The 17,714-nt window shown below is 41.8% G+C and overlaps 3 protein-coding genes across 4 annotated transcripts; 2 read left to right on the plus strand and 1 right to left on the minus strand.

The window, feature by feature from the left end:
- Positions 1-748: 748 nt before the first annotated feature.
- On the plus strand, positions 749-1,733 carry LOC140837627 (gibberellin-regulated protein 4-like). Of its 2 annotated transcripts, none has more exons than XM_073203741.1 (4): positions 749-971; positions 1,059-1,094; positions 1,172-1,205; positions 1,404-1,733. In XM_073203741.1, the coding sequence occupies exons 1-4, from the start codon at positions 909-911 to the stop codon at positions 1,583-1,585; spliced, it is 315 nt and encodes a 104-aa protein (XP_073059842.1). In that variant the 5' UTR covers positions 749-908; the 3' UTR covers positions 1,586-1,733. The 2 variants fall into 2 exon arrangements, with proteins under 2 accessions (XP_073059842.1, XP_073059841.1); XM_073203740.1 differs by having other exon boundaries at positions 781-971; positions 1,166-1,205.
- Positions 1,734-4,526: 2,793 nt separating this feature from the next.
- LOC140837628 (transcription factor MYB52-like) lies at positions 4,527-6,088 on the minus strand. Its single transcript, XM_073203742.1, has 3 exons — positions 5,720-6,088; positions 5,238-5,642; positions 4,527-4,862 (listed from the first exon to the last, which is right to left on the minus strand). Exons 1-3 carry the CDS (start codon positions 6,069-6,071, stop codon positions 4,672-4,674), a joined length of 948 nt encoding a protein of 315 aa, XP_073059843.1. The 5' UTR covers positions 6,072-6,088; the 3' UTR covers positions 4,527-4,671.
- A 1,786-nt stretch (positions 6,089-7,874) lies between these two features.
- Positions 7,875-9,506, plus strand: LOC140837871 (uncharacterized). Its single transcript, XM_073203958.1, has one exon. The coding sequence runs from the start codon at positions 7,875-7,877 to the stop codon at positions 9,504-9,506; it is 1,632 nt and encodes a 543-aa protein (XP_073060059.1).
- The last annotated feature ends 8,208 nt before the right edge of the window (positions 9,507-17,714 follow it).

Here is a 17,714-nt window from a genome sequence, read left to right on the forward strand (position 1 = left end):
TGGAGCAGCTTGTAGTATTGCTTCAATTCAATGTTAAAAATGGTGATGTTATGAATGAATGGAGATAACCTTACTTGACCATCTATAATACATTTATATCCAAAAAATATTAAAAGAATATGCAAATATTTTAATAATATAGAAAAAGAACCGATTCCAATCATAGATTTATTGTGAAAAAGGATTGCGCACAGCCCAACGGCGAGAAGTATTGATTTCACGTGCCTATCAAACCCTACCACATGTATTAGGCCTCCGCATTCAACTCCTATATATAATTGATCAAACACTTTAATATTTTATTTTCTTATCCTTGTATTCAATTTGGTTTTAATAGGGGGGGTGTACCCCTCTGTCCCCAACTTCCCAAACTAACACCCCCTCCCACATGGTCTCCATTGTTAATTTATTTACACGACAATAGTAAAAGATACTTTACCACTTTTGTGGGACCATAACAACCAAATCTTGTTTTTGAGACAGATTCATTGCATATACTACCATTCAGCAAAACATAACAAATTTCACACAATATTTAGCTCGATTTGATTTATTTATGCTTCTTCAGTAGAAAAGAAAAATAATATTAATTTCCAACCTAAAAAAAATGGGCCAAGTGTTGAGAGAGTAATTGCCAAAGAGTCATCATCATGATCTCATGCATGTGAAAAAAGCATATGTCAAACAAAAATATAGGAGAAACTGTGGAGCATGTGAAGGTCTGATATATAATGTTCTGTCCATAAAACCTAGTGGGGGCCAATCCCCCAACCAGAAGCCCATAAAATATTGATAGCCCTAACAAACTCATGAAAAACTCTATTTAAAGCCTCCGCATAATAGCCCACAACCCCCACGGATCACACTTAAAGTTCTTGAGCGTATTTGCTGTTCGCCTGAACCAGACAATGGCCAAGTTTCTTGCATTTCTACTCTTGGCCCTTGTGGTCATTTCCGTGATGCAAATACCTGTGAGCACAGTTTGTCTTCCTCGTTTGGGTAAAGATATCAAATATTTTAGCTTCTCATTGTTTTCTTGTTTCGTTTTTTGATCCCAGATCATGGCTTCCCAGGAGGATATTCAGCTGAACAAGGTTAAATTTGTACCATTTTATTACTCTCTGGTTTGATTTCTTGGCAAGTGCTGATGTTTTTGTTATGACAGAGGCAGAGCCGATACGGTTCCGGCAGTTTGAAGGGCTTCCGTAAGTGATAAATGTCTCTCTTCTGCGTTTTCCTTTTCCTATCTTGAATTACGCCATTGTTCAGAATACATACAGTAAAATCGGAGGTGCTTAATTCCCAAGCACAACACCCCATTGTTGCAAAATGTTATATATTATGACTAAACAGGTAGAGTCAGAGAAGTTTGACCACAAAATTCATTTTGTGTGAATGACCAGAATGCCCCTCACAATGCTCGAGGCGGTGTGGGAGGACCCAATACCACAAGCCTTGCATGTTCTTCTGTCAAAAGTGCTGCAGAAAATGCCTGTGCGTGCCCCCTGGCTTCTACGGCAACAAAGCTGTTTGCCCCTGCTACAACAACTGGAAGACCAAAGAAGGAGGTCCAAAATGCCCTTGATCAACTCACTGCTAATTATTCTATACGGAAATATGTTATAAGCTACTAATATTTGTCTTTGACACCTGAGTTTGGTTGGCCTCATATTTAATTTGTACCGAGTTTCCAGTATTAAGAAACAATTTTATTTTATATGCCAAATTGATAATGATCCCGAACCCACTCGGCTCGGCTTTTGCTTGAACCGCCATTATTAAACCGTTATTTTATTAAATGCAAATATTCATTTTATGTCAAATGAACTTATAAATAATCTATTATCATATTACTAATTTTTAGTGTTATGGTCTGTTTTAATAATTATATATATTAATAAAATTTTAATGTAAATAAAATGTTTGTTTCTAGATTGATCAATTCACTATTCTTTATAATTATAATTATATTTTGATTTGTATAAACAAAATAAATTATAAAAAAAAATAGTAGATGAATATACAGTGAGCACTAGCTAGTGGTAGTAAAGAACTTTCCGACAATAATAATTCCCGTGGTTTAGCAGTCCACCCAAAAAAAGATGATGACATCCATCATCTTTCGACTTGTTTGCAATACTGAGTGTTAAGATTGGAACTTGGATTTAACTCAATCTCAAAAGCTGGCTCAAGAGGGGAGGATTGTCCAAGCCAATATATACAACATCCAAGTTATTTATCCAATCGATGTGGGACGATTAACACTGAGTTACTCCGTGTGTTAATTAAATATACTGCATCACTAATTTCGTACAAATCCTGGAGGCCGGCCCCCACTGGTAAATCGTCGAGCAGTTAAATGGCGTTGATGGGATCATTCCCGTTTTGACAGCTCGGTAGTTATCCATTTTGCGAATCATAATCCACGTACGATTCCTATGCTGGCTCTTACATCCTCAAGAAAGTGCGTGGAGATCTAAGTTGGGATAATGCTGCTCAAGTTTACGCGCAAGTGTGCATAGCTGCTAAATATCAATGGTGAAGTTTTGTGGCCATGAACAGGTAGCTCTTGCTCCTGTTCAGGGTACTGTCGGTTTCCAAGTCAATATTTGAAGGTCGTATATATTGTGGCTTATTCATGAATTGGGATGACATTTTCTGTTCCTCGACTGAAGTACTCGAAAGTATCATCCATTTGGTAACTAGCTTCTTCTACATCATCAGTGGAGGAATGTAATTGTTTTGAAAGATTATAGCGTCTTGGATATATATAGCAGAAAGAAGTTTCATTATGTAAATTCTCTTATTTTCCATCTGTTATTACTCTGGACAAGTTTCCTAAATCAAAGTGTGACTAATGAATTTTGCCTCAAATGATCTCTTGCCCCAGATGATCTCCGTGTTCTATTGTTTGTGGAAATAAATTAGTCTGATACTGATGGTGAATGCCTTGACGAATCTAACTATTCGAACTTGGTTCGAGCTCGATCCGACGATGGATTAGTATTGTATTTTAGCTGGAACATTTTAATATGGAAGTTTGTTGAGCTCAAAGCCATTTACTTAAATTCGATATATTGAAAACACGAGTGGTTAAATCCTGATGCCAAGCTTATCGCGTTGCCCAAATTCCATTGTTTGGGATGCAAGACCATATATATATATATATACGCAAATAAAATAATAATAACATAAGAAAAATAATAATATTTATATCATCAGTGCTAGGAAATAATAAAATAGATCACATCAGTGATGCGATAAATTATACAATATACAATATATTAATTTGTGGGGTAAATTTTTCTGTTCTACTTCTTTCGTGCAATTTGTTTCAGTATTCAATATTCAAATCTATATTGAATTGAGCAGCAGCATTACGCATACCTCCAGGCTCCAACAGCCTTTTTCCCCCATCTCTACAAATGATATGACCAAATAAAGGGAATATTTTTTTTGTTTCCAATCCTAATATTTTGGGTTTAAATCTATTAACTTGTCCCATTTTAGTCTTGATATATTAACTTTTAGTTTATGACTATTTTGGTCAAATTGCTGACATTGTTCGACATACATCAGAATTTTTTTCCCACGTCAACATTATGATAAAATAAAACCAAAAGAAAAAAAAATCAAGTCAAATCAAATCAAATTTCAATCTTAGTCTTGTAATAATTTTTTAGGTTTTTTTATGAACTAAATAAGTAAATATTATGAGAAAATTGCATTTTTAGTCATACGTACGTGTTTATCGCTTTGCAATTTTGGTCATTTATATTATCAAATTTCAATCTTACTCTTATATCTTCCGATTTTTGGTATTTTTCAGTATTTTTCATCGCGAACACTTATGTGCCACTACGCACGTACGTAGTGTTACAGCAACATTGCAACAATGCCACTTAGAAAATTAATTAAAATTACCAAAAAAAAAAAAAAGAATAGCAAACAAAAAATGAAATTTGACAACATCGATGACCAAAATGGCGGAAACACAAACATAAAAGAGAAAAAAAAATTGATTTTTTCAAACCTAGTTAGATTTTTGAGTTATATAAAATTACATAGACCCTGTTTTATCATATATATTTAAGAATTCGTCATGGATTTGAGTAGTAATTTGTAGAAGGTATAATGGATCCCCTTTTTCTTCTTACCTTTTGTTATTTGAATCGTAGCGGTCTATCCAACCTCTCGCCACGATCATGGCAGTGTTTTATTCTGTTTCTCATTTTTTTTCTCAAAAAAAAAAAGGAGTTAGACAAAAATCCGAAGTTGAAAAGGGGAGCAACGACTTGAGTTGTTAAGGAAAATTACAAATTTGGTTTTTTATACTGGTTTTATTGTGATTTTCATATAGTCAAAATTTAGCCCTGATATAATTTTAGTTTTTTTATGACGTGGAATAGATTATTGATGATGTGTTTGGCTCCATGTCAATATTTTTGTGAAAAAAAGCAACTAAAATTGTTAAAAAAAATAAAATTACAAAAAATTAAAAGATACGAAACTTGACTGAACGTTGACAAATGATCAAAATCGATCATAAAGACACAAACATTCACAACAAACATGTTATACAGATAAATTCAATTGATTAATTGTAATTTTAACTAATCACTTAGCAAGCATATTGTTTCCCTTGGTAAAATAGGAAGTTTGACTGGGTAATTATGAGGTTCCAACCCCAAGAAAATCTATAAAGGGAGGTGTCTCCGTATTACTGTTCTGGAAACAGCATGTTTCTTGGTACTCATCTGAAACGGGCAGTGATGGCTGAGCAAAAGAGATTTCAGATGTTGAAAGCGAAATATGTCTTTGTATCTTTTCTCCGTGCTGTGGCCACCGCCTTTCCTCCCAGCCTGCGAATTGTGAGAAAAGCATTCATATATAACTATATCATGTAGATACAAATCGACATGAAATGGCCGGGTGGCGTGCTATCTAAGGATTAATGTGGATAGATGGTCGACGATGTCATATCTTGAAAGAAAAATGGCATCTAGCTCGAATGATCAAAATATGGAACTAAAGTGTCAGTGGGCATTAACCCAAGTGGCACCATCGGCTCTTCTTCGAGCCTTCCCGGCCTCCGATCCCCAGTTGTAAGTAAATAAGTAAATAAATAAAAGAACAAAAGTAGAAATGATATGATCCTGGTATTCGTGTATCAGGTATTTATTTCACTAGCACATGGTATAAAAGTTTCACTTGATTCTTATACGTGAAACCCTTACCAGGAAACCTGGAAAGCGCACAAACGGCGCCACTTGACTCAAGTATCTGTAATCCGGCCGGATCGGTATACTTTCTGGAGACGAAGGTAGGAGTATGTGCAATGCTAGATTTTGAGTATTCATCCATCAATAGTACTCCTACACGATCAAGTGCAGACTGAGTACTGCTCCATGGTCTTTCCATGCAAGATTTAGAGAACTCTCTATATTTCCGAGCCATTACAACATGCCAGTGATTCTTCACAGCATTATCTGTTCTGCCCTGAAAAAGCTTGGAAATCAGGGCCCATTTGTTTCCATATTCTCTTTGAGCCGCCATTAGTGCCTCCTCTTCTTCTTCACTGAAAGCTCCTCTGTTAATCTTTGGGTTGAGCTGATTATACCATCTTAATCTACAGCTTTTACCTACAAACCAACCATTAATCAGGCTAAAGATTAGTATAAGTTAGCGCGCAGTATATACTCAGTTAATTTTTAATTACCTGATCTGCCTTGTAGTTTCTTGGCTATGTGGTTCCAGTTCTGAGGACCATGCATGGCAACAAGTTCTCTCAGCTTGGCGTCTTCTGAAAGTTTCCAGTGCCCTCTAGAACATAATTTTGGCTTCCCATTTCTAGTTTTCTTGCCATAATTTTCGCTAGGGTTGCCTCGATCACGAATGAAATTCGTGCAGGTTGCTGCAGAAACATTTCTGAGAACATCTGCTTCTGAGTTTTTATCGGAGAGTTCAAAGCACCCATTCCTCATGATAAAGCAAAATCCTCCCGCGGTACTTAACTCTCTTCCGCCGTCGTTTGCGGAAGTGCCGCCACCACTTTGCTGGTGCTGCTGCATGGATCAGTCTGCAAAGATTTGAGAGACATGCAAATTAATTGGAGTAGTTTTATAAAATCACGGTGTTTAATTAATTTGCAGATTGGGAGAAATTAGTGATCCAAGGAGGGGCCCTGCTGGGTTTCACCGACTGGCCAAGTGGGGATGACTCCTACTTTGACATGTTCTCTCCTCCTCCATTAATGCAATTGTAGGATTATAATGCACCAAAAATGGGTGCAGTCTTTGAGGCATGTTTGCCCTTCCACAGGTCGCAAAAAAAATTCGATTATTTAATTTGATTAAATGAGATATATTTCAGTGTAATTAATAACTCATTATATCTATTTTGAACACAAAAATATTATAAGTTTTTTCATCAAAATAATTACTAGAATAGTTTAATAAAGATTTTTCCTTTTCTTTTTTTGTGGTACGTACAACTGGATCAGAATCCAAAATTATCCTTTATATATATATAAAAAATAACATGATATATTATATTATTGAAATCAGTATGCTATTTATAAAGAAAGCTTTGCATTTCCCCCAGGCGAGCAAGGTAGATAGATAAAAGCATAATGAGATAGGTCCCATAGCTTAGCTCAGGCGGTTCAAACTGAATTTAGTGTTGGTACGGGCACCTACTGCTAGACTTCAACTAATTCATATTTAATCACTCGTCTCTCTTCAACTTTATACATATTACATATACATACATATATATAAATATATATTTATATACATGAATGAAGTAGGATCTTTAATTGACTTTGCTGATCTCATGCAGTAAAAATGTGTGTGTAATTATCGATCTTATCAATTTTTTATTTTAAGAGAAATAAACGAATCACACTTGATGCCCTCAATATTGGACCGTGCTCGAGTCCTATGCCCGGCCGATCATCTCTCGTCTCCTTAGTGCTCGGCAAGGCCTTCGGCCGAGCTAGTGCTCGGCTATCTCGGCCGAACCCTGTGCTCGTCCGAGCTGCTCGGCCGAGCTAGTGCACGGCTATCTCGACCGAGCCTTGGGCTCGGCCGAGCTCGGGATAGGGCTCGGCCGAGCTCGGGGTAGTGCTCGGCCGAGCTAGTGCTCGGCCTAGCCCGGGATAGTGCTCGGCCGAGCCCCGGTGGCCGAGCCAAACCATTGGTATCATGTCCAATTAATACGGAGCGAGCTCTTGTCAAACACAGATGCCTATATTACGAATCTCAAGCCCATGTAATCTGCCTATACCTTAATAACTTTGTCAAAAATAAAAGGCGTAAATGAGCCTTGAATATGCCAGGATCTCGCCGTGTGATTAGAGGCGACAAGGGATCAGGCCGGAATTTCTCCATGTGATTAGAGGTGGCGAGAGGTCCGGCCCTAACTTGCAGTGATTGGAGAAGAGTTTAATTTTATAAGGAAATTTACCTAAAATAGACTTCGGCTCAATATGGTAAGAAGTCCCCTCAACCACTATTAATATCGTGTACATTTTCATGGTGAAGGGCATTCAGGATATAAGACTTTCTTGAGAATTATTTCAGAGGGCATTCTCCCATTCCTTTTTCTAAAGACACAAAAACCCAATCGAAAAATCGGAGTGGTCATGCCGGAAAAATTCTCGGCACCTTCCAATACCTACTAGTTTCATACAAACCGGTAGTGTTCCGTCCGCCTCGGCCCAAACATTGTTGATCTAAAGTTCAAGCTCACCAGACCGAACCCAGGAAAGATTTGGTATCATCAATTGGCGCCGTCTGTAGGAAATTGAAAAAAGAGATAAGATGGCAAGTACCAGGAGTCGATCGGGAGAAGACAATCAACCAACGTCCAACATGACGGAGCTCGTCCGGTTGATCACTACGACTATAGAACAAGTCTTGGCACAGAGACCAGACAACAATCCTCCCCCAGGACAGGATCATGAAGCCCAAAGGCAAGAGATACAGAGTTTAAGGGAGGAGATGGAACGCCTTAAAGAGGAGAGGAATGCACCCCCTCTTCCACCACTTCTGGCTCGGGGGATCCCTTTCTCGGCCGAGATATTAGCCGCTGAATTGCCTCAAAATTTCAGATTCCCTAACGTCGGAGAATACGACAGCTCGGGAGATCCGGAAGAGCATCTGTCCCGATTTGAGAACGCGGCTTTATTGCACCAATACTCAGACCCGATCAAGTGTAGGGTCTTCTTAACCACTTTGGTCAGGTCATCACAGCAGTGGTTCAATTTGCTTCGGCCGGGGACCATCAGCACTTTTCAAGACTTCGGAAGGGCTTTTCTCCACCAATTTGCTAGTAGCAAAAAGCATCCATTGACGGCTCTGAGTCTATTCAATGTTAAACAAGAACAAGAAAGCCTACGAGATTTCGTTAAGAGGTTTAACAAGATGGTCATCGATGTTCCCTCAGCTACTCCGGACATACTAATAAGCGCCTTTACACAAGGGCTAAGAGGTGGTGACTTTTTCAAGTCATTGGTAAAGAAACCTCCGACTACTTTTGAAGAACTGTTGGCCAAAGCCGAGAAATACATGAACGTGGAAGAAGTACAGATGGCTAGGAGAAGTGAACCAAAGACCTTAGCCAAGGTTACACGAGATGCTCGACACACCCACATTGTACCAAGGGTCGGGCGTTTCGAACCACCTACGTTGCTTGGGCAGTTCGCTGCTTACACACCTTTGAAAGTCAACAAATCTCGAGCATTGGAGCTGTGTGACGAGCGACAACTCATTCGAAGACCTCGGAGTAGTGACAGAGGACCTCGTAATCCCAGGTCAGAAAGGTATTGTGAATTTCACAAGGATTATGGTCATACTACCGATGAATGTCATCACTTGAATCAAGAAATAGAACGGATCATCCAGAGAGATCCAGAAATGAAAGCAATTCTAGCCAGTACGGGTGGTGGGTACCGACCCCATAAGAGAACACGGGAGGAAAATGATCCTGAAAGGAGGAGGGCTCCGAATCAAAGGGAAAACTTTCAAAATGCTAACCCGAATATGCGGAGGGCAGAACCTCGTGAGCAATTACCCCCTCGCGGGGTAATTAATATGATATCGGGTGGGCCTACGGACGGAGACTCCAACCGGGCCAGGAAAGCTAGCAGCCGGAGATTGGAAAACATGGAGATTAGTAGCACTCAAACACGCTCCGGACCGATAATTTCTTTTGGACCCGAGGACATGAAGGGAGTGGCCGACCCGCATAATGATGCTTTGGTTATCCGAGCTATGATCGCCAATTATGAGGTGGCTCGTATCTTTGTGGACTCCGGAAGTTCTGTCAATGTTCTGTTTAAAGAAGCGATGGATCAGATGGACTTGGGCGAATACACGGTAGAGCCTATCTCCACGGCTTTGTTTGGATTCACGGGCCATCAATACACCCCCTTGGGGTCGTCAATCTCCCTCTCTCTCTGGGGAGTGGGGATGTTAGAAAGACCCGGGTCATCAACTTTGTGATAGTTGATGCCCCCTCATCGTATAATGCTATTATGGGGAGACCAGCCATGGCCGCTTTCATGGCAATTGCCTCGGCTCTGCACCAGAAGATCAAGTTCCCTGTCGGAGAAGCTGTAGGAGAGGTTAGGGGAGATCAGAAGATTTCTCGAAAATGTTACGTGGAAGAAGTAAGGGTTGAGCAAAAGTCGGCCAAAATTGAACATCCAAGTCGACCTGAATCCAGGGGATTCAATCAACTACATCTAATCGAAGAAGCAGGAGAGGTTACTTCGGAGGACGTGTGTGAGGAGCTTATCCTAAAACCCCCATCCGGAGTCGTGAGGATAGCCCGAGCCTTGGAAGAGTCCTTGAAAGAACGATTGGTCCAGTGTTTGGAGAAGAATAAAGATATATTCGCTTGGTCTCCGTCCGAACTCCAAGGGGTTAGGAGGGAGGTGATGGAGCATAAGTTGAATGTCTTGGACGAATGCCGACCTGTGATTCAGAAGAAGAGGCACTTCGGCCCTGAAAAAGACGCTATCATCAAGGAGCAAGTGCAAGATTTATTAAAAGCAGGACACATTCAAGAAATCCATTTCCCGACATGGTTATCTAATGTGGTCTTAGTTCCTAAATCGGCTGGAAAATGGCGGATGTGTGTGGATTTCCGCGACTTAAACCGGGCCTGCCCTAAAGACTGTTATCCTCTCCCAAGGATAGATCAATTGGTCGATTCTACGGCAGGACACGAGCTCCTTTGTTTTCTCGATGCATATCAAGGATATCACCAAGTTCCCTTGACGGAAAAAGACAGAAGCAAGGTCAGTTTTATCACATCCGAAGGAACATTCTGTTACGTAGTAATGCCCTTCGGGTTAAAGAATGCCGGTGCTACATATCAAAGGCTTATGGATAAGGTCTTCAAAAAGCAGATTGGGAGGAACGTTGAGGTCTATGTGGACGATATATTGATCAAGTCCAAGGCAGTCGATCAGTTTGTGACAGATCTGGATGAAACATTTCAGACTTTGCGGGAGTACAGGCTGAAGCTGAACCCTAGCAAGTGTGTGTTCGGGGTTCAGACGGGGAAGTTTTTGGGGTACATGGTGACTCGCAGAGGCATTGAGGCTAATCCAGAAAAGGTGCAAACACTATCCTCTATGGGTTCTCCTCGAAACATCCAAGAAGTACAGCGATTGACAGGGAGAGTTGCCGCTCTAGCCCGATTCATATCTCGATCCGCTGATCGAAGTTTCCCCTTCTTTAAGGTACTTCGGAAAACTAAAAATTTCGAGTGGAACGATCAGAGTGAAAAAGCATTGCAGGAGCTGAAAGCTTATCTTAGGGAACTCCCTGTCTTGAACAAACCCGTCCCTAGAGAAGAGCTCTTTGTGTACTTAGCAGTCACTCCCCAGGCTGCGAGTTCGGTTCTAGTCAGAAGAGATGATGCAGTTCATCAGCCGGTCTATTTTGTGAGTCACGCTTTAAAGGGAGCAGAGCTCAATTATACGACTCAGGAAAAGTTGGCATTGGCCCTCGTCATCATGGCCAGAAAATTGAGGCCGTATTTCCTATCGCATCCTATCACTGTCCTCACCAACAGCGTCTTGGGGAAGATTGTCTCACATCCAGATACCTCAGGAAGATTGATTAAGTGGGTAACCGAGCTCAGTGAATATGATATCAAGTTTGAGCCCAGAACTGCAATTAAATCCCAGGCTTTAGCAGACTTTCTGGTGGAGACTGTGCAAGTATCGGAGGAGAAACAATGGAAGATTTTCGTAGATGGTTCTTCTTGTCGAACAGGGAGTGGGGTCGGAATCGTGATGATATCTCCTTGGGGAGAAGAAACTGAGGTAGCGGTGAGGCTGGACTTCCGGGCCTCCAATAATGAGGCCGAATACGAAGCAGTTTTGGTAGGGCTAAGGGCTGCCCGAAGCATGGGTGTTACTCGAGCCGTCCTCTATTCTGATTCTCAATTGGTAATACAGCAAAGCAAAGGCAAGTTTGAGGTGAAAAATGAAAAAATGATGAGATACGCCCAAGCTATTGAAAAAGCTAAGGAGGACTTCTCCGAGTTAATCCTGAAACAAATTTCTCGAACTGAGAACGAGAAAGCGGATAGATTGGCCAAGATGGCCAGTTCTCTTGATCATCCCACGGGGTCAGAACTAGTCGGACAAGAGCTTATCTCTCAAATTTACCATCTTCAGGCAGGAGAAGTAAAGATGATAGAAGAAGATTGGAGGTATGAGGTTCAACAATACTTATGTGATGGGAAAGTCCCAGCTGAACCAAAAAGGGCTCGAGAAGTCAAAAGGAGAGCACTCCGTTTCACGCTCTTAGATGGGACATTGTATAAGAGGTCTTTTTCTAGACCTCTCTTGAAATGCTTGGGCCCGGAAGAAGCTGATTATGTCCTTCGAGAAGTCCATGAAGGATGCTGTGGTAACCATCTGGGAAGCGTAGCTTTGGCTCGGAAGGCTTTGATGGCAGGTTTCTTCTGGCCAACTATGAAAAAGGATGCGCTAAAGGTGGTAAGGTCCTGTCATAATTGTCAAAAACATGCTAATTTACAATGGCAACCAGCCGAACTTATGAGGTCAGTCATTTCCCCTTGTCCTTTTGATCAATGAGGCATAGACATTGTCGGACCATTTCCCATAAGCACAGGACAAAGAAAATTCTTATTGGTAGCAGTCGACTATTTCTCTAAGTGGGCGGAAGCAGAACCGTTGGCCAAAATTACTGAAGGAGAAGTCTTAAAATTTTTATGGAAGAACCTGGTATGTCGGTTTGGGATACCAAGAGACTTATATCTGACAATGGGAGACAGTTCTGCGGCTCCAAAATTCGAGAATGGTGCAGAGAGATGAAGATAGAGCAGATATTCACATCTGTGGCTTATCCTCAGAGTAATGGACAGGTCGAGGTCACTAACAGATCCATTGTGCACGCTCTTAAAGCACGTCTGGACTCTGCCAAAGGAAAGTGGGTTGATGAATTACCTAGCGTGTTGTGGGCTTACCGAACCACAGCTCGGACAGGAACTGGAGAAACACCCTATAACCTTGTATATGGTACTGAGGCCGTCTTGCCAGCGGAAATCGGACAAGAAAGTGCTCGGGTGATAGGGTATGGGTTGAATAATGATGAATTAAGGGCCATGGATTTGGACCTCATAGAGGAAAAGAGAAACCGAGCAGCTGTTCGGATGGCTGCCTATCAGAAGAGGATGGCTCGAGCATATAACAAAAGGGTGCGGCCCCGATCGTTCGAAACAGGGGATCTGGTCATGAAGAAAATCCAGTTTCAAGGAGAAAGAGGGAAATTGGATCCGAAATACGAGGGGCCTTATAAAGTTATCAGGAAAGCAGGGATTGCAGCTTACTATTTAGAAGACGCTGATGGAAAGAAAACCAAGCGCCCGTGGAACGTCCAACACTTGAAGAAATACTATGCTTAGTCACAGTCTCAATTTACCATGTTAGTTTTATCTTCACTTTATTGGAATTATGTCTTTATTTCCAAAATCATGAATAATATTAGGCGTTGATATATCATTTTTACACCTAGCAAAGTCCGGCCTAACACTCAAAGTCCGACCTCGCGTTCGGCAACGAAAAAAAAATCCGACCTCGCGTTCGGCACGATTAAAAGCCCGACCTCGCGCTCGGCAATAAAAGCAAATTCGGCACGATTAAAAGCCCGACCTCGCGCTCGGCAATGAAAGCAAAGTCCGACCTCGCGATCGGCACGATTAAAAGCCCGACCTCGCGCTCGGCTATAAAAGCAAAGTCCGACCTCGCGCTCGGCACGATTAAAAGCCCGACCTCGTGCTCGGCTATAAAAGCAAAGTCCGACCTCGCGCTCGGCAAGATTAAAAGCCTGACCTCGCGCTCGGCAATAAAAACAAAGTCCGACCTCGCGATAAGTTTATAAGATATGCTAATTCGATTTCTCAACATATCTTTCGAACAAAGTACTTGTTTAGTAGCATTTCAATAATAGTAGATCAAAGTTAGAGGCATGGGTTTTAAACATTGACTGATGATAGGGAAACATGACTAGAAAACATTCAGAAACATAAACATTTGAAGCAAATAAGTAAAAGGCGAAGATCCCGCCCGAAGGGCTCCTTCTTCAAGGTGTCTGAGCTTTCACTCTCTCTTTATCACTCCTCTCCGCCTCTTCCGGCATGTCTTCAAGGGCCCTAAACATATCTAGGAAGGAAAAAGGGTGTTCGGCTTCGGAATACCCGTTGGCTCGTAGCTGAGCGATGCTCCCATTAAATCCATGCTCGAAGTATGAGGTAGCTTTGTCTGAGCACAAGGATTCAAATTCCGAAGTGCGGATGAACTCCTCTTTCTTCTGACGCCATATGACCTCGGTTTCATTTTCCTTCCGGCGCAGTTCTTCCTCAAGCTGAAGGGTTCTTTGTTCCGCCCAAACGGCTTTGTCCTCAAAGATTTGTGCTTGATTTCGGGCTGCTTCGACCTCGGCAAGGAAAGAAGCTCTCTCTGCCTCACTCCGGGTATGGATATCTTCCATTCTCTTCATAAGTTCCCTGTGTCGGCTGAGCATATCACCCATCCGATCAGTGACTTCCTCCCCCCAGACAAGAGCCTGCCAAGCGCATGTATAAGTTTCGTTAAAGAAGAACCGTGAATACAAAAGAGACAAAAATATTCACCTGCATGAAATTAAGAGACATAGACTCCATGGCTTGAAGGTCAGTAGCGGCCTTCACAAGGGTGAGATCCTCGGAGGAAACCAAATGCCGAACAAAGTTTAGAGCCTTCGGTCCGGAAGGGCGGGCTATGAAAGAGGTCCCATGATCGAGGGGTGCCTCCCGATTGACCTCTTCAAAATCGCGGGTGTCGGGAACAGTGGAAGAACTGAGGGGCCCCTTCCCAGAGCCTTTGGAGATCGGGGACGAAGTAGTGATCCTAAGAACTTTCTTCACGGGCTGCTCATCAGAATCAAGGGGCAATTTCTTCTGCTTCCCCTTGGCCTCAGCAGTAGAGGATTTCGAAGAATTTCCGGCCTCGCCTCTCCTCCTTCTCATGTTCTCAAGCATGGCGGACTTCATAATTCTTTCGTCTAAAAAAAAAAAAAAAAAAAAGAAGAAGAAGAAGAGAGGGTAGAAGAAGTGAAGAAGAAGAAAAGATGGGGAAGAAGCATAGAGTTAGCATAATATTATTTTTCAGTATAAAAGGGAAAGGTTGAGGAAAATATACCTATGTCCCCCTCCACTTCTATTCCTTTTCTGCAGAACTTAAACTCGCAAAGGAGATCGTCCTGGATCAAGCTCTTTACGTCGAAACACTTCTCCGAGATACTAGCTAAAAAGTTGGTCAAATCGATGGCACGTCCAGGTGCAGGCGGATCTCTAAGGGTTAACTGTTCGGCCCAAGTCATATCACAATACCAAGGAAACGGCTCGGACTCCACATAAAAATAACGGTTCATCCAACCTTTATGAGAGGAGGGGTTCCCGACCAGAAAGTCACACCCGGGCCGAGGTGATAAATAAAACCGACCTATTTCCTTTCTTTTGATCTGCACAAAGCGATCTAAGAGGGCTACGGAGAGGGGTATCCCAAAATACTTAAGTAAGACTCCTAAGGCTAACAGCGTGCTAAAGGAATTAAGAGCTAATTGACTGGGACATATAAGATAGTGCTCGCAAAGATACTGAACGGCTTTGGGGATGGGAAACCGAAGACCCATCTCTAGTTGATCCAAATAAAAGGTGTAGTATCCGTTTGGGGGGAGATGAGCCCTATCCGTAATCTCGGGGATCAAAATATCAATTTTCGGAGACAAGCCCGATAACTCTCTAATCCTAGAGACATCGTCATATCCTAGGGTCGAAGCTTTGACTTCGTACCAGGGAAGCTCCACCGAAGTCTTCGAAGGGGAGGGGGAAGAAGTGCCTACAGCTTCATCCATTCCTTAATCAAACTATTGCAATTAACACGGGAAGAAGAACTTACCGAAGTGGTCAAGAAGAGCAGAGTGAGCGAGAGGTTACCGAACCCAAGACAGTTGGCCGAACCGAGAGCGTCGAAAGGATGGGAGATGCTTTGTGCTTTGAGAGAGAAATGGGAGAATGGTAAGATTTATGAATGAAGAAAAGCCATATTTATAGGAAGGTCAGACGAAGGAGAGCCGTCCGATTAACTCAAGAATGAACGACTAGGATCATGCCTATTCAGGGCCTTGGGATTCATACCCCCATCCGATCTTATCCGACCAAAATTTTACAAAAAACTCGAACGGTCTAGATCTTCCCGCGACCAATGTTGAACTCAAGGGCTTAAGGCTCAATCCTAGCGATTCACTGGTCTAAAATTCAATACTTCTTTTAGACCACATAGGGGGGGTTACTACTGATGCCCTCAATATTGGACCGTGCTCGAGTCCTATGCCCGGCCGATCATCTCTCGTCTCCTTAGTGCTCGGCTATCTCGGCCGAACCCTGTGCTCGTCCGAGCTGCTCGGCCGAGCTAGTGCACGGCTATCTCGGCCGAGCCTTGGGCTCGGCCGAGCTCGGGATAGGGCTCGGCCGAGCTGCCGAGCCCTGTGCTCAGCCGAGCGGGTGCTCGGCCGAGCTCGGGGTAGTGCTCGGCCGAGCTAGTGCTCGGCCTAGCCCGGGATAGTGCTCGGCCGAGCCCCGGTGGCCGAGCCAAACCATTGGTATCATGTCCAATTAATACGGAGCGAGCTCTTGTCAAACACAGATGCCTATATTACGAATCTCAAGCCCATGTAATCTGCCTATACCTTAATAACTTTGTCAAAAATAAAAGGCGTAAATGAGCCTTGAATGTGCCAGGATCTCGCCGTGTGATTAGAGGCGACAAGGGATCAGGCCGGAATTTCTCCATGTGATTAGAGGTGGCGAGAGGTCCGGCCCTAACTTGCAGTGATTGGAGAAGAGTTTAATTTTATAAGGAAATTTACCTAAAATAGACTTCGGCTCAATATGGTAAGAAGTCCCCTCAACCACTATTAATATCGTGTACATTTTCATGGTGAAGGGCATTCAGGATATAAGACTTTCTTGAGAATTATTTCAGAGGGCATTCTCCCATTCCTTTTTCTAAAGACACAAAAACCCAATCGAAAAATCGGAGTGGTCATGCCGGAAAAATTCTCGGCACCTTCCAATACCTACTAGTTTCATACAAACCGGTAGTGTTCCGTCCGCCCCGGCCCAAACATTGTTGATCTAAAGTTCAAGCTCACCAGACCGAACCCAGGAAAGATTTGGTATCATCAACACTCAAAAAGATATCGCACTCATCCTTAGGGTTTGTTTCACTCTGTCCGTCCACGCAGTGCCTGCACGGTCAATGAACAGCTCGGATCACTCCACATGAGTGATCTGGGCCCACCTCTCTGTAAAAAAAAAAAAATTGACTTAGAAAAATTCGAGCCGTTGGATCGACCCTTGCGGGCACTGTCAGCAAGGGTAGGGTCGACCGAACCCATCCTTAGATAGCTCGATGTGTCCAATTCGAAAGTACTATTCTCAAAACTCACATTGACTTGTGACATATATTTGTTATATCAATATTTAGCTCAAGTTTTTTATAAAAAAAATCAGTCTCATGTACAATTATTCTATCCAATTATATTGATCATTTTCATTATTATATTATATTACGTCACTATATAAATGAAAGATGTCTCACGACAATAAAAACCGTAGCTACAACCGTTGCTAATTTTGAATTTAATCTCTTAAATAGTCGTCGATGACCTATAAAAACAGTTTTTCAAAAACCATAGCAGATTTAGCTATGGTTCTTTTTAAGAATACCGTCGCTATTTTTGAAAGCACGCAATCGCTTGTATCCCTATTTTAGCGACGGTGTTTATGTAAAAACATCTATAAAATTAGTGATGAAATTAAAAGTAGTTGCTAGTTATGACATTTTTTGTTTCAAGTTGTCGTTAGGTAACGACCGTTTTTGTGACAAATTGTGAAACATTGTCGCTAATATTAACAATGGATTTAATAAATATCGCTAAATTTTGGGACGATTTTGAAATCATCGCAATTGAAGACGATTTTATTTGTGAAAACATGTCTTAACTTGCGACGGTTTTTATGAAAAACGTTGCTAAATTTAGCGAAAAAATTAAAATATGTCGCTAAATTATTTATTTTAAATTATTTTTAAATTATAAATATTATTTAAATTCATAAATTAATAA

The sequence above is a fragment of the Primulina eburnea genome, chromosome 8 (assembly GCF_022965805.1).
Source record: "Primulina eburnea isolate SZY01 chromosome 8, ASM2296580v1, whole genome shotgun sequence".
Lineage (NCBI taxonomy): Eukaryota > Viridiplantae > Streptophyta > Magnoliopsida > Lamiales > Gesneriaceae > Primulina > Primulina eburnea.

Coding starts and splice junctions, on each gene's coding strand:
- LOC140837627 (XM_073203740.1), top strand. CDS start 909: ATGGCCAAGTTTCTTGCATTTCTACTCTTGGCCCTTGTGGTCATTTCC. Junction 972..1,058: donor TTTCCGTGATGCAAATACCT/GTGAGCACAGTT, acceptor TTTTGATCCCAG/ATCATGGCTTCCCAGGAGGA. Junction 1,095..1,165: donor AGGATATTCAGCTGAACAAG/GTTAAATTTGTA, acceptor TTGTTATGACAG/AGGCAGAGCCGATACGGTTC.
- LOC140837871 (XM_073203958.1), top strand. CDS start 7,875: ATGACGGAGCTCGTCCGGTTGATCACTACGACTATAGAACAAGTCTTG.
- LOC140837628 (XM_073203742.1), bottom strand. CDS start 6,071: ATGCAGCAGCACCAGCAAAGTGGTGGCGGCACTTCCGCAAACGACGGC. Junction 5,643..5,719: donor GAAACTACAAGGCAGATCAG/GTAATTAAAAAT, acceptor GTTGGTTTGTAG/GTAAAAGCTGTAGATTAAGA. Junction 4,863..5,237: donor TGCGCTTTCCAGGTTTCCTG/GTAAGGGTTTCA, acceptor CACAATTCGCAG/GCTGGGAGGAAAGGCGGTGG.